This window comes from Eretmochelys imbricata, chromosome 10, assembly GCF_965152235.1.
Source record: "Eretmochelys imbricata isolate rEreImb1 chromosome 10, rEreImb1.hap1, whole genome shotgun sequence".
NCBI classification, from domain to species: domain Eukaryota; kingdom Metazoa; phylum Chordata; order Testudines; family Cheloniidae; genus Eretmochelys; species Eretmochelys imbricata.
This window is the reverse complement of record NC_135581.1, coordinates 4,973,411-4,989,298: the sequence shown is the minus strand read 5'-3', so window position 1 is coordinate 4,989,298 and position 15,888 is coordinate 4,973,411. Positions and strand designations below refer to the sequence as shown.

At 48.3% G+C, this 15,888-nt stretch overlaps 1 protein-coding gene across 4 annotated transcripts in view; it reads right to left on the bottom strand.

Moving 5' to 3' along the window:
- CHTF18 (chromosome transmission fidelity factor 18) overlaps positions 1 to 15,888 on the bottom strand; it is a 44,957-nt gene that overhangs the window by 17,889 nt on the left and 11,180 nt on the right. For 3 of the 4 annotated variants that reach the window (XM_077828114.1, XM_077828113.1, XM_077828118.1), the window contains 7 exons: positions 15,328 to 15,421; positions 15,142 to 15,240; positions 14,596 to 14,726; positions 14,006 to 14,174; positions 11,929 to 12,153; positions 11,550 to 11,699; positions 4,530 to 4,660 (listed from right to left, as the gene is read on the bottom strand). In XM_077828114.1, the coding sequence (XP_077684240.1) occupies positions 4,530 to 4,660; positions 11,550 to 11,699; positions 11,929 to 12,153; positions 14,006 to 14,174; positions 14,596 to 14,726; positions 15,142 to 15,240; positions 15,328 to 15,421 (999 nt within the window). Of the gene's footprint in view, positions 1 to 4,529; positions 4,661 to 5,678; positions 5,698 to 8,624; positions 8,735 to 11,549; positions 11,700 to 11,928; positions 12,154 to 14,005; positions 14,175 to 14,595; positions 14,727 to 15,141; positions 15,241 to 15,327; positions 15,422 to 15,888 lie in introns of those variants that run through there. The other variant, XM_077828115.1, reaches the window with a different exon arrangement.

Below are 15,888 nucleotides of genomic sequence, written 5' to 3'. Positions count from 1 at the left end.
AAACCAGCCTCGACTTCCAGATGTACCCCCAACATTTAACCCAACACAAAAAGTTCACAGAGAAAGTCAACCATTGTCCTTGGGTCGAGTTCTCTGTTTGCAGAGTGTGGATGTTTCCAAGTGCTGGATCCCCTTTCATCTGCTTTGCGCTGACGAGATGATGTTAACTTGGCTTTGGACAAACTTGTCTTTACTGAGAAGCCAGGTTTAAAAATCACACTGCACAGAATACCATTCAGGGCGGACAATACTGCATTGTTCCTGCTCAGAACACTGCAAGCTGGAGATGACTGAAGAGGAGAGCTACGCAGAACCTCAGAGCCCAGTGCACAAAAGCCTCCTGTCCTGGGAAAGCCACTCTCAAGGAGTTTGATGTATCGAGTTTTCCTTTTCAGATCATCCCATGGCTAATAAATCAAAACTCTCTCTCTCCATCCACACCAGTTGCTTCCATCCCATCTCATCGAACAAGAGATGGAGCAGACCTGTCTCTTATCAAACCGGTCACTCACCTACAGGGACCATGTAAACCCAGCCAAGAGTAAGGAGTCTTTCACTGTCTGGCGAAGTTCAGGCCATTGTAACTACACTTCTCTGTTAAGTTCCTCACAGTCTCATCGCCGGTGGATAGCTGGAGCGTGGCGGGCAGGTAAACGAACAGATAGATCAACCCGAGAAGGAGCAGTGCAATTACCAGCGGCACTCCCCAATCCGTGATGAACAAAGTCTCGTGGCAGCGAGCCTGGAACATAGGAGCAGGGGTTCGTGCTGCATTCTATTGTTCCTTGGACAAAAGAAGAGCCACGGGCATCTTTGGTTTTTCTCTCTGCCGGCTCTTCACACCTCTGTGTTAAAAGCTGACAGGCAGCTGTTTCCCCTCCTTTAATCCGATGAAAACGAACAATCTCATGCCAGCATTAGCTTGAGTGGATGCCCAGGGAGAGAGCGAAACCTTGCGAACATCGGACAGGTGGTAGGAGGGCAAAATGCATCAGAATTGCCCACTCTCCCTTTCTGCTGTTCTCAAGAGGGAAGGAAAAAACAAGACTTCATGTGGAGAAGATAGAGGATTTGTGACACTTTAATATTTTCCTGGAAAGAGACAGCTCAGTGATGCAGAAAGAGAGTAAAACCCCATCAACAAAAGAGGGGGGTTATATTGAAAAAATGTCAGTAAGCCCCTTAGATACATAAGGGATTTGGGACAACAGGACATTTCAGCAGAATTAACCTTGGAAGTGCTTTGCAAAAAGATTTCTTGAATGAAAAGAGAGAGATAAGAGATAAAGAAGCACAAGTCCTTTCCATGGCCCGTCAGCGCCTGCATTCATTAGGTGCTTTAGAAAATCTTTATTGCTCAGTTTCAGCCATTCCCTCCACCCACTTGTCAATCACAAGTACTGCTGCTACATCTAGTTTGGGCTTTTTAAAAATTATTATTATAAAAATGATCAAAGTTGATAGCACAGGAAGCACATCAGCATGTAAATTTCATCCAACTTCTATAATTAATTCAAATATTTAAATTAACTTTCTTGAGCCATTTTCTCTCCCTGTGAAATCCTGGTCCATGCTCCCAGGGGAGTTCTGCACAACGCCAAATGAAAGGGATTTTGGCTGGGGGTTAGAGCAGAGGACCTAGGTTCTATCCCTGAATCCATCAATGACCAACTTTGTGACCATGGACAAATCATTTAACCTTGCTGTGCCTCAATTTCCCCACCTGTAAAATGGGAATAACACTTTCCCTACCTCATGGGGGAGGGGGGCTGAGGCTTAATTAACACATTATATAAACAAAAATGTGTTAATAGTATTTTTTTTTTTTTAGTACTTCTTATCAGAGGATCTGAAAGAGATTTATAGAGCGTTTCGGTGTTACTTCCATTTTACACAGAGCTAGCTACAGGGACTTGACCCCACCCAAAGATCAGTCAGTGGCAGAATTGGGAATAGATTCATAGATAAGACCAGAAGGGACCACTTTGATCATCCAGGCTCTAAATGACACAAGTAAAGTCACAGGATTCCCTGAATTAATTCTTGTTTGAAATATAATACCTTCTATGGATGTGCTTATAACCATCTATAAAAAGCTACTCATATCTGTTAGATGCTTAGAACATCTATTAATTGTTTTATAAATGGAATCCATAGAAAGTCTCCACAACACATCACAAATAACTTGCAGAAGGACACAGTTCTCACTGTGCCTCCGGCCTCTATGGGACATCAAGGTAGGCTAGTAAGCATCACTGTTTTGGGAAGATGATAAAGGCAAGCTATCCCTATTTCCATGCTTTCTTCCTCGTGGCTGTTGAGTTAACTCACCACCACTGGTCGCACTCCCCGTCAGTACCCGGCCCAAAGCCAGTGATCCAACTAGCAGACCAAATTCGGTGATGAATCCTGGTCACGTGCCATCTGAGGCACGTTGCACATATACTAAGATGACGACTGCCTTATGGGTAAGGGTGGCAGAATCAGATTTTGATTTGGCTGTAATTCTGATAGATATTAGTTGGGTTGTATTTTTAAGCATGTTTTTTATTTTTATCAGTTTTATCATTTTCTCAGTTATGTGAAATTTTGGGTTTTATCAATTTGAATATTCACTGTTGTGGGACATTAAGGCGGATGATGGAAATCAGACAATTATTTAAAGACAGCAAATGTTGACAGCGGGACTGCAGGGGCGCTCCCTGCATGGCCAAGGGGCCTGAGACACCTGGCACAAGGTGTGGAAAAGGCTAAGGTCCTGGCCCAGCAGAGCAGAGCTCCCCCAGACAGGCCTAGGACCACAACAAGAAGAATGAGCCCCTGGCCGAGGGAGAGACCACTCTGCTGCCAGACAGCTCTGAACTCCTGGCCGGGAAGTGAGTGGGTGGGTTTGAAAGGGGCTCCCTGCATGGCCAAGGGCCAGGGTACCGGACCTTGCAGGTGCTAGGTGCAGGGGAGGCTGCCCTCACAGACTATTATCAATAGTTATTTTTTTTCCCATTGATGTGTGTGTGTCAGGTGAAATCGACATTTACCAACGACTAACTGTTTCCATCAAATCCTTTCCAGCCTACGCATGGGGTTTTTTGTACAGCTCGATAAAGGAATTAAAAGTTTTCAGATCCACACCTTTCCCAGTGACCATATTCTTCCCATGGGGCTTATATCAACTCTAATTTGTCCATCATAATGCAAGCAATTCCTTCTTATTGGGGTTAAAAAACAATGAAGTCTAACAAAGGACAACTAGAATGGAATATACACTCTGGACAGCGAGATGACACTCATTAACCATCTGCTATTGAAAGCAGGGTTTCTGTTTACAGGGATTAGATACAAGCAGCTGTTCAGACCCACCCGCCTATTAAATAGTTAACTGCAAAGTATCAGCCGCTAGATTTAGAAACCTGCTGTAAAGCAGAGAGAGGGCATGACCCCGAAATACCCATGAAAGAACCTTCTACTGAAATGAAAAAAAAAAAAAAAAAGCGAGAGAAGACAAATTGGTGAAAGTTAAAAAGGATAAAACAAAGTCTGATTAGCAAGTGTGAGGGAAGTGAGGGGGTAGAAGAGCATGGGTATTGTGCGGGGAGGGGTGTGTTTAAAGTCAATAGGCAGAGAAATAAATGTGATATTTTAGCCAGTTTGCCATCTGCTCCTAACTTCTGAAATACCTGCTTTTCCCAAAGACTGCAGCCAGGAGCGAAAGCTTAGCCCAGTCCTTGAGCTTTCTTGAGTAGATTACATAACCGAGCAGATCTGTGATGCCCTCTGTCACTATTTTGATTCTTGCAATTTTTGTTCTGAATCTTGAGGGGACATTGCCGAGCATTTTATAAAGCTGGAAACTTTTTGTATTGTATGCAGAGAGCGGGAATGCAGCAAAGAAACAATCCAAGGGCTCACTGATTGCAGACATGTCCAAGGCTGTAAATATTGAAGGCTCTTGAGTATTCTTAGTTCAGCATTTTTCTGGGTAGGCTTTTAAACTTTTGGATGCAGCTTCCACTCTAAAACAGGGAAATCTTTTGGACCAACTCTGAGGGTGACACATTCAACTGAAAGGTTATTAAAAATGAATTGCCAGATTGGCTCAGAGAATCCAGTCAGTATTTTGTCTGCACCCAGGACCGGCACAAGCTGCTTCTGAGGAAGGTTTCTTTCACAGTTATGGCATAAGCTTCCCCCAGGAAAACCTGACCTCCAGTAGTCAGAGGGCTGCCTTATGCCCTGAAACATGAAAAATAAATTCTTGTTTACTTTTAACAGTTGCTATTCTCACTCTGGATATTTCTATTCGCCCTTGAAATGCCTAATACCACACTGAATCCCGCCAAGATCTTTGGCCTCACCAGTCTCTTGTGGCAATGAATACCATGGGCTAATTGCATGTGAGAGAAGAACTATTTCCTTTTATCCCCTTCGAATCTGCTGCCTTCCCATTTCACCTTCTGACCCCAGGCAATAGCAATCAAGTGTTTGTGTCACAAAGGCCTTTTGTAGCACACGATTGCTCAGCGCATACTCACGGCTCCAGTTTATAGACATACTGCCCCTCGGGAGTGCGCTGCTGGTGGTAGGTGAGGTTATAGGCCAGCATTGTACTGATCAGGTCAGCCAACTGCTGCTTCTCCTTGAGACTGTACAGCTGCGTGTTCACCTGTAAAGAAATAACCCAAACTGAGACCCCTTCACACAAGAGCTAGCTAGCTGTCACTCTAAGGTACCTATCTGGCACCCAATACCAAAGCATCTGAGCACCTATAATCGTCAGAAGCAGCATTATCCTCACCAGAGACATGGGGAAACTGAGGCACGCGGTGGCCAAGTGACTTACCCAAGGTCACACGGGAAGTCTGAAACAGCAGCCCCTGGGACCCTGGTCTCCTGCACTCACAACTGCCGTCTCACTATGCCTGCTCTGTATGTAAACACCTCTCACAGCTTCACAGAGGGGCAACAGAGAGGGTCCCAGGTCAGTCAAACCCCTTTGTGATCCAGCCTTCAATTAGGCAGCAGTTTGCAAGATTATACAAGCTAAAGAAAGACCCTCCCTCTCCTCCTCTTCCATCATGACCCCCAGCCAGGGGGCATTTCAGCAGGACGACAGAAGCAGCGGGGAGGGGAAGGGGGGGGCTCACTCAGCAAAGAGCAGGTACAGGTAACCAGTGGCACCAGAGCGATAACGCAGAACAGGCCAGAGTTTGCCATGGAAGCCCCCCCACCGGCTGACACAAAGGGATCAGCTGTACGGGGGGGCTCGAGAAAGCCAGCCCCACGGCTGGGTCTGGGATTCCATTTCAGCAGCCTGCTTCTCCCCCTTCCAGCCTGACTGATCCCATCTGGCCAAAAGAGCCTGCCTTTTCCCCAGGTTCCTAAAGGAGCTTGCCCCTGCTGGCTGAGGACTCTTCTCTAGGCAAACACAGGAAGGCTGACCTGAGCCCAGTAGCCGTAAGCAGCTGCAGCTCCTCTCAGTTCAGCAGAGGTGCGCTGGCTTGCACCAGGACTGAAAGTGGCTCCTGTCGCCATGAATGGAAGCCCTGCTGCCAGAGTGCTGTACAAGGGTGTGGGTAGAACTGGAGTGTGAAGAAGGGAAAAGGCAGCGCAAGGGCTTCAGAATAACCCCTTGCTCGCACCAAAAGTAACAGGCTCGTTATTCACACAAACTACACATTAGCCTTGGTTTCTGAGACTTCACTGAAAGACAAACAAATACACATAACTGCAGGTTGACGGATTAAACAGGTGACACTTTTCAGCAGAAATGCCAGATCTTGAAAGACATCTGAATGCAAGATCAAAGTGCTCTGAATAAATAAATGTCACATTTTAAGCAGCCCCAAGACATTGGTTAGCAATTGCTTTTGTTTCAAGTCCTCTCCTGATTATATACCCTTGTCTAGCTGCCTTACATAACTGTCCCCTTTAGCCTGAAAATACAGGAAGGTTGCCTCAGGTAAAGCTTGGACCGATGGAGTGCTGTCCCTCACATACCGACCTGTAGCAGCAACCCAGGACAACTGCTGGATGCCACTGCAGTAGGAAGCAGAACATCCAGCTCCATGAATCAGGACAAACTTTTATAAGGGTTTTGACCCTCACGGAGTGAGGGCTTGTGTCCTGATAGCCATCACGGGATCGGAAGAAGCTGCCCCTTTGGCAGATTGTTCCACAGTTATCCATTACCAGAATTCTTGCCTTTTTCTCTGCAGAGCATAGTACTGATTACCATCAGTCAGAGGACTCGCAATCAGACAGAGCCCTGGCTTGAACTGGTATATAAATGGTCATGCTCTTCCTTATTTGCACTACAGTAGCACCTAGAGGACCCCCATCAAGATCATGGCCCCACTGAGCTGGGTGTGCACAACACAGCAAGAGTGTCCCTGCCCCTACCAAATCACAGCCTAGCCACACCAGGGTGGAAGGGGAACCAGAGGCAGAGAGAGAAGAAGGGACTTGCCCAAGGTCAGAATTGGGAAGAGAACCCAGGTCTCCTAGCTCCCAGTTCTGCGCCCTGTCCATTGAATCAGTGAAAGGAATGCCCTGGTCTAAACATACACGGCACCTGGAGTGGACTCAAGCCACAGTGGAAGCTCTTTCAAGGTCAGATGCCATGTACATTGGGAAAATTCCATCTACACCAACTGACACAAGCTAGTTCTCTCTGCCCCCACTGGGAGCAGATCCCGCCGTCTCCATCCACACATTCCCTCTGGACATCCAGCGAGAGGGGGCCAGGTGCTTTACTCTTCCCCATGATCTGAGAAAGGACCTAGACCAGGTCTGGTCTATGCAACAGATTCTCCTTGCATGCCAGTTATTCCTCTCCAGAGTTTTGCTCTGGTTTGCCCACGACGAAGTTAGTGCGGCAGGAGCCGAAATGAATTTAGTGAGCGGGGAGGGAGAGGCTGAGGCGTCTTGGCCTGTCAAGTGCTGAGGGTCCTCAACTCCCAGCGATGCCCGATGGAAGTGGAGGACTAAGCACTTTGCAGGACTGAATCCTAAAATCAACAAGAAAGAGTGCCTGTCGAAATAACACACACACACACGCCTACGACCTCCTTCACCACTAGGCCATTAGCTCAAAGCTAGCCTGGCTCTGCAGTGACCAGAGGATTATCCCCTCAGATAGCTGCTTGGTGTCATCGGGTCTCAATCCGTTCCCAACAGCTGCAAGCCTACACTGTGAAACCCGCCACCCCAGCTAGTTTACTCCCCGATTGGCACCGTTAGAGTCCAAGAGGCGTATATTGGATCGGCCAGGGCTGCATTCCTGTCCCCCAGAACACATTAGGGGGAGGGGTGACTTGATCACAGTCTATACGTATCTACATGGGGAACAAATATTTAATAAGGGGCTTTTCAATCGAACAGAGAAAGGTCTAACACGATCCAATGGCTGGAAGTGGAAGCTAGACAAATTCAGACTGGAAATGAGGTGTAAATTTGTAAGAGAGAGAGTAATTAACCGTGGGAACAATTTGAATCAGAGTGGATTCTCAAGCAGGGGCAATTTTTAAACCAAGATTGGATGTTTTTCTCGAAGATCTGCTCCAGGAATTATTTTGGGGGCAGGTCTCTGGCCTGCATTATGCAGGAGATCAGACTAGATGGTCACAATGGTCCCTGCTGGACTTGGAATTTATGAATCGGAGCTGACGGGACAGTGAAAGAGAAGCTTTTGTGGCTGCTATCTGGGCTACTTCTCCACTCCCCAGAGACGTCCACTCAACAGCTTCCTTCAGCCCTCTCTTTCTTCCCTCACTTATGCGTCAGGCAGCAATGGCTGCTGCTGTGCTGTGATTTTTAATTTATCAGGGATGGATTCTTGCAACATTATTATATAGAATGTTGCAAGAATCCGTATATATATATATATAAAAAGGCAGAAAGAAAAAACAAAATTAAGCTAATAAATCCTTAGGCCCCCAACGTTGGTTTCAGCTGGTTTCCAAGGAGCCAAGCAACTCCCAACTGAGCAAACACACCCAGCGCACATCATTGTGCTGCTTTTCTGGGCTATTTTTAAACACGTTTGTGAAGGGCTGCAGAGACAATACTTAGAGTGCAGGTAACGTGCTCTTCTTCCCCTGCAGGTGCATATTAGACACTACAGTATGAAAACACACCGCAGTGACCACCTAGGATTTGCATATGTTCCCGATCAAGGCCTTTTCTAAAAACACAGCAGCCTCCAGAAAGGAACAGCCTATTGCACCAAAGACTCTGGGAAGGCAGCTTTGCTTTATTAGAATCACTACCTTTAATGGTATCAATGTCAGTTAAAGACCTTCCCCTCAAGAACATAAGGCCTTTCTGTACAGAGTGATCTAGTAGCTAGTACAGGAAGACAGGCTGCAGGGAGCCAGGATTCCTGGGTTCTGTCACCAGCTTGCTGTGTTAGCTTGGGTAAATCACAGTTTACCTCTCAGAAAAATGGGAGCTACTTAAAGTTACACACAAGCTACTTAAAGTTTTATTCCTTTGAGATGGCTGAAGGAAGACAATAAAGAAGTGCAAAATGGAACAATTTTTACTAGCAGCTTTAATGCTGATAAATCCCCAAGAGAATCCTTCGTCACTGACTGAGCTGTGCATACAGTGGACAATAAGCTACGTACCTTTCCCTGCCCATTTATTTCACAGGAAAACTCAGGATGCATGAGAACACATTTTTACTGCATCTTGACATCTGACAACCAGAATATAACCAAGCCGGAGAAGGCAGCAGCTGTGTTCAAAACAGGAGGGTGAGCAGAGATGTTTGCATGCAAAAAAAAAAAAAAAAAAAAAAAATGAAAGCCCAAACGGTATGTGTACGTTTGTGTGTAATCAAATACAAATCAGGAATGTTACTGTAGCATTCGATGCTGAAAGTGACACATGAACTGATAAAGGGCTGCCCCATCCCCTAAAGAAGGGGAGGAAGGGTTGTCACAGAGAAATGACAAAGGGAAGTTACAGATAAAGGAGATGAAAGTCCTCGTGTGTAACAGCAGAAATCTATGTCAAGAAAGAAAGCTGACGTGACAGCGTTTTTTAAAAGATCTACGTCTAATGGCAGAGCCCCAGCAGGGACCCGAAGAAGTAACAATGCATTGCACTTGCTCTTTGCTGACCTTCTGAGGCTTACAATGTGGACAATGCCATTCTGCAGATGGGGAAATGGAGGCAGAGATATTACGAGACTTGCCTGAGGTCATGCAGGGGGTCAGTGACAGAGCCTGGGATAGAAACCAGCTTTCCTCACTCCCAGGCTCTAACTGCTGGACAATATGGTCTCACCCTATTGCTCTCGCGGGCTGTGGATTATGCCAGCCACCACTTGTTCCTGTCACAACAGTGCTCCCCCACCCAGCTCGGAGCATGGAAAGCTTGTCTCCTTGATGGCATCTATCATTTCACCAGAGCCTTGGGCCACACAGACAGACTCCCAGGGACTCTCTGAAGCCAAAAGAGTTTGGTACTTGTACTCCTGAACCCAGCTCTGATGCAGGAGCACAGTCCAGGTCCCACCATTTCACTGAGCACAGCGCTCAAAGGGGTGTTCTCAGCTATAAACCTTCCTTTCCTGTTCCCTGATGGCTGCTCCTCAATCCAGACCCGCAGCACTGACTGCCACACCATGCCTGGGGATTGCCAAGCACAGGCTGGCCAGGGCAGCAAGAAGTGCCATGCTCTGTGCCCGTCTGGTGACGCAAATAGGGGACTCTGAGGAAGAGACCAAACTCCTGCTTGCTTCTGACCCAGTGAAAACCCCACGCAAATCCCTCCCAGCCAGGATTAGAAGCCACACTTGGTCCTTCCATTGCAGGATTAGCAAGCTGTTCCCCAGACTCATTTGCAGTCACTAAGGGACAATCTATCTCCCTTTGGTACTTCGGTGCCCCACCCGGCATTAATGGTAACTGGGGGCATCAGCACCTTTAATGCATTAAGCCTCACACCTCTCTTTTGAGCAGGGCAGGGCTGTGATCCCCATTTTACAGATGGGGAAGTGAGGCCCAGAGAGATTAAGTGATTTGCCCAAGGACACACAGGGCAAAGCCATCCTGTGGCAGAGCCAGGAATTGAACCTGGCTCTCCAGTGTCCCAACCTAACCCCCTATCCATAGACCACTCCCCTCCTTCTTCCTCTGGGTGAATGGTCGAACCAGCCATCAGACATGCAAAGGACATAACATGCCAGCACTTTACAGGGACCCAGGGGCTCAGCCTGAGTGTTAACTCTGGGTAGTAGAGAGCATCCCCGAGAGCCTTTAACTCTTGCCTTCAGGTGCTCTGTCCAGAAGGTGATCCTAATCTGTTGTAGCTGGGAGTGACGATCCTCCCAGAAAGGGGGAGATCTGTTCAACAGGAGAGCGTAAAGGAACGACCTCCACCTTGCAGGACTGGGCCTTCTGTCGCTGCTTGTATTTCAACCACACAAAGAGTACGGCATCCTAGCAATGCCAGTTACGAGACTTTCACCAAACCACCCTGCCTTAGCTTCCTGACCGTGGAGGACACACCTTGAACACAGGTGAGATTAACTGAGGGACGAGCACAATGAATCCGTAAAATCTTTAAACACAAAAATAACATGAAGTAGATTTCTTTCCCTGATACAAGGAGGACAGTTAATACCCAGGAGGATTAAAATAGTGAGACACGCCAAATAGGGTTGCGTCACTTTCCCCCAGGCTGGTAGGGACAGAGCCCATCGCTCTCCGGTGCCAAAGCAAAAGAGCAGCATTTGCTGACCCAAGTCAGACCCAGCCTCCGCAGCCGCCAGGGCCTGTAAGAGGGATCAGAGAGGAAAGCACTAGTGTCCCAGAATCCACTGGGTGTGCTTTGATCCCGTCCTAATACGGCAGCGTGTTCTCCTCCGGTTGCACTCACAGACCAAATCTTGCTCTATACCCCGCTTCTGCCCCCGGCCTTCTCTGTGCACGCTGCTGGTACAACAGCTTTCTCTTCAGGTCTGGCTACCGGTCTCTCCCCCTCACTGGACGGCTGCCTGTACTTCTCTGCTCCCTTCCCAGCGCTGCTGGCCTCACTCCTTTGATTTGACCTCCACAGACACCCTAATTCTTTAGGCACCGGGGACTTACCAGGACTGTTTATGTCCCACCTATGGAAGTGCAAACTGACACTCGAGTGCATAAGAACAGACGTGTGCCCCTCTCCCCAAGAGGCTGATTACCAGAGGGGCCAAGTGCTTCCAGCTCCTCCTGCCTTCAGCTATAGGCACTCAGCACTACCCCCCAGACCCCAACAGGCCAGCATCGGGACTGGGATGCCCTATCACAGCAGCCCCACTTTAAAGCTAGCCCAAAGTTTGGAGCGCTACACTCTGGGTTGGCGGGCTCAGTCCATTTCTGTTCTCTGCAATTCATACCCCATCCCTGTCTGCTGCTCGGAATTGCTCAGTGCCTTCTGGGACCCAGTTTGCGCTAGGGACACTTTCCAAAGGGACGGGTTCTCGTGCCCCGTGGACAAGCACAGGGCACTTGCCACCCACGTGGAGACATTCGCAGACACCGCCCTTCCAGGGGGTCACTCACCGGCCTGAGCTTTGGGGAGATGATGTCTAAGAGCAGACAGAGTGCCTCCAGGATGAGAGACTGAGGCCTCGCGTGGCTCCGAGAGTTAGGTGCGATCCCCGATATCATGGATGCCACGAGATTCTGCATCTGGTTCAGTTTGGTCAGAGCCTGGTTTAAGACAGAGCAGGAAACCTGTGAGCCACTGTATTGCAAACGCACTTATATCCAAAGGCAAATCACCTAGGAACCCAGGAGTCCGAGTCAAGGTCCCCTGCTCCAACGGCTGCTTCCTTCCCGCAACACAGCTATAAGCATCGCACCTATAGAAAGGAAGCCAATAAACCTCCCTCGTAGGCCCCAAACCACTGGCCCGGGCCCATCAGTCCTCGGTACTTGCCTCATACTGGCTGTTGGGATAGGCTAGTCTGGGGATGCTGGAAGCAGCAAAGAGCAAATGAAAAGCAACAGGGAGGAAGGGCAGGTATCTCATCAACTGGAAGTTCTGGCCGTGCATCACGGTGCTGCTGACTATGTCGCAGAAGCCCAGCCACTCCAGAGCCAGACACACCGCGCTGAAACTGGAATCCTTTAACTTCATGTTCAGGAAGTTGTCGTACAGGCCCTGGAAGGAACAGAGCAGAGCGACGATTACATATTGATCCTGACTAGACAGCCTGTCACCTTCATAGCTGGGAGTCAGGGTTTCAAGCATCCCACTAGTATGTAGTTAAATTGCTGCGTATCCACCTGCTGCACTATCCAGAAGTAACAGCAAATCAATCCTTGCGGCAGCTGTGTGTCAGGCAACTGACTAGGTTTTATTGATTTGTGACAACCAACGATCAGATCAGCTGCTCTTGTCCAATCCCAAGTTTTATCACAATTGGTGTATCACAATGACCGGAATTTATCATGCTTCTTATTTCTCACCCTCTGAAGGCTAAAGGCCGTGTTTTCATAACTGTGCATTTGTGCGTGTGCAGGTTAGGTGTACAATTACCATTCCTGAGTCACAATTGCAGGTACAAGCATGGTATTTGCCCATGAAAGTGTGTGGTTTTCAGCAACAGTGTTTGCAAAATTAGCATCTAAATGATTGCAGATTTGTGCAGGTACACAGTTACAAAAATAAAGGCCTATAGATCGTTAGCCAATTAGAACAGTATAGAGTTATCAGTGTTTCCATCAGCAAGTATTTGTTATACCTCCACAAAGAGTTTAAAGGGTGCCTTTGGGGTTTTTAAACTTTGGTGCCCCCTGCCACCCATCAAAGGGAACTGTAAACATTTATAATTTGTGATAGTTAATTGAAGAAGAAATCCATTCCCTGGCTAAACTTCCACACAAATGCCCTCACACAAAAACGTGATTTAATTTCACAATCAGAACGCCTGCCTTGGAAGTCTCCATTCAGCCACTGAGTTCAATCAGTAACATTCCCGAGATTAACTGAAACTCTCGCTCATGCTGCTATTAATCAAGTAGCGTCTCTGCCAAGAAAACTTTTCAGTTCACAAAGGGCACGTTGCACAGAGTAAGCAGAATATCACGGAGAAGTCAACGGAACTATACCGACTTCCACCTCAGAGTCTGGTTCACAAAATTCATCTCCCTTTTTCTGCGTAGAATAGCGACATTTTTCCTTCCCTCCGTCCACCAGGATCAGATACTGCGCCACCCCACCCCACACCGTCGAGTTCCGTCACGACACATTACACTGTAACTCCACACGGGAGCAGCTGAGTCCACCGCTTCCAAGATGCCTTGCGATATCACACTGCACATTGCCACTCTGGTGGTGTCCAGTGGTTATTTACCCTCCATGGCCGAGATTAACGACGCATAAGGCGCCATGATTCTCTCATCTACCGAGGTATCATAAGGCAGTGGCTCTCAATCAGGAGTCGGGGGCCCCCTGGGGGGGGCCGCAAGAAGGTTTCAGGGGGCCTGCCAAGGAGGGCCAAGGTTAGGCTCCCTGGGGCCCAGGGCAGAAAGCCAAAGGCCCTCTGCACAGGTCTGAAGACAAAGCCTGAGCAACGTAGTTTCCCCAGGCAATTGCCCTGCTTGCTACCCCCTAACGCCGGACCTGGCTTTTATAGGCAGAAAACCAGTTGGTGCGGCACAGGTGGGCCGTGGAGTTTTTATAGCGTGGAGAGGAAGAAGGGGGCTCTCGGAAAGGGAAAGGTTGAGAACCCCTGTCATAAGGGAACCTGGAAGTAATTTTCAGTCACCACCGTACCATAGTGAAACATGGTTTTTCCCTTCATTCCATTCCACAGCCGCTGGCTTGGCCTTATTTTAGAACGGTCAGCTGGCAACAGATGTGGTCCTATAGACTAAAACGGAGAGACCTGCCTGGTGTGATGCCAGCTATAGCTTGTGTTAGCCAGATCTCTGCCTCATAACCTGGGTGGAAAACACCTTGGGGGGGTTGGAGGCAACAGCACCTGGCTTTCCTGCTGAAACTGCTGTACCTGAGTGAGCTTCTCTTGCTCCCCAGAAGAGGTGGCGAGATGCAGGATGTGATGGAACCTTTGGGTGGATGCATTAAGACCAGCTCTTCCCCCCGACATGTTTAACAGGTCAGCATCAGCTCCCAGGAAGATCTGATTTGGCAAGGAAGGGTCCATTCCAATCCTCTGTCTGGGGAGAGAGAAAGGAGGGAGCATGGGTGAATAATAAACCCCATCTCCCCTGAAGAAAGGGTGGTGTGGTCCAAAGAGAGAGATTAGCAGAGTACACTCAGGCTTTTCAGAATGGCTTTAGCATTGCCCTCCATCCAAGTTACAACCAACACTGGAGATGGCACAAGAGAACGCAAGAATACAGGGTACCCAAGAGCATCCTCAAATGAAGCCCTCCATGCTGCAGGATATGAATTATGGCCTATGCACTGTAATGGAGATTTCAGATTTCTCCATTGCAAGCAAATGCACATAGCTACTCGTTTCTGTAGCCATCGTGGTACCTGAATCCCCCTCCTCCGCCATACTGAACAAATGAGAGTCCGTTTCCTATGCTACCCTGCTCTCTCCATGGTGGAGACATAACCAGCACTCTTTACCTCTGAACCTTTGGAAGCTGGAAGATCTCCTGCCAGATGGAGAAGAGCCCCTTGTTCTGGTCCTTCAAGCCAATCTTCATTGTCTGCACCATCCTCATGCTGAGCTCTTTCTTGCCTCGGCCATGAAGGAACTGGAGAAACAACCAAGAAATCTGATTATAGCCAATGCGATGAAGAATGTGAGGGAGGGTTGCTGCTGAAGAGGAAGGAAATTAGGGGGAAGGCAGAAAGAGGCTTTCAGTGCCATTTGACCATTCATCCTTCCACGCTTGTGCTGATAAAAATGGGAGTTAATGGCACCCGAATCTGACTTTACATACTCTGTCGATAGGGTGATGCTAAGTTGGGATCCCAGAAAAGGGGGAGATCTGCTTAACAGGAGAGCTGAAAGAAATTAAGTAGAGCAGACTGCATGGACATTTCAAGGGCCCAGTGATGGGATACAGAGCTTTTCCTCTAAACTGCCAGCTGGAATCCAGCCCCGTGTCAAGAGCCACAGAGTCAAGACCACCCAGAGGCCTGTGGGAAGTGACAGCTCTGCTGTACCTGCAAGGTGTTTATACATGAGCGGATGTCATTCTCGGTCTTCTCACACAGCACTGTGAGCGCCCCTGTATCCGCCTTCATGCCCTGCTTGACGGCAATCTACAGAAAAGGGAGTTAGTGCGTTAGCTCCCTGTATGACACAGAGAAATAATCCCGGGCAGAAAGGCGCTTCGGGTGTACACTGACCTCGTATAGTCTCTGCACCAGCCGGGAGGGTGCAGTCTGAGGAAAATTTAAGAGGAAAGCTTGCTGTCTCAGCTGCCTCAGAGAGGGGACATACCTGCCAAAGGGAAACACAGAGGCCTTTAAGGATAACCCTTAGGGAGGAGGAAAACCAAGCAAAATAATGGGCCTCTAGCTACCGCCCAGGCCTAACTCCTCTCTTCAGTGGAAGTTTGGTCCATAAGGGGCGCAGGCCGCTCTATTGTAGGCCCTAGCGTACGTTTACACATACTGGGTTAAAAGGGTCCTGGGTAGCTGAGGGTTTGTAACGCACACGAACAGATGACTTTGTGATTTAAGAAAAGCTAGTAAGAATGAGGTTTAAAAGGTGCCTTCTCTGGGGAGGTTTGATAACAAGTCACTAAGTTGGCTTGGGAATGCTATGGTGGGCAGATGCTGCTCACAAGGGCGTGCTGGGACCAGAAATGTGCCAGCCTCTTTCCCGAACAGGGCTACAGTTGTAATTTAGCCAGAGGAGAAAGAAACAGTTGAATGATTAGAGAGAGAAAGAAGGGGGGGGGGGGG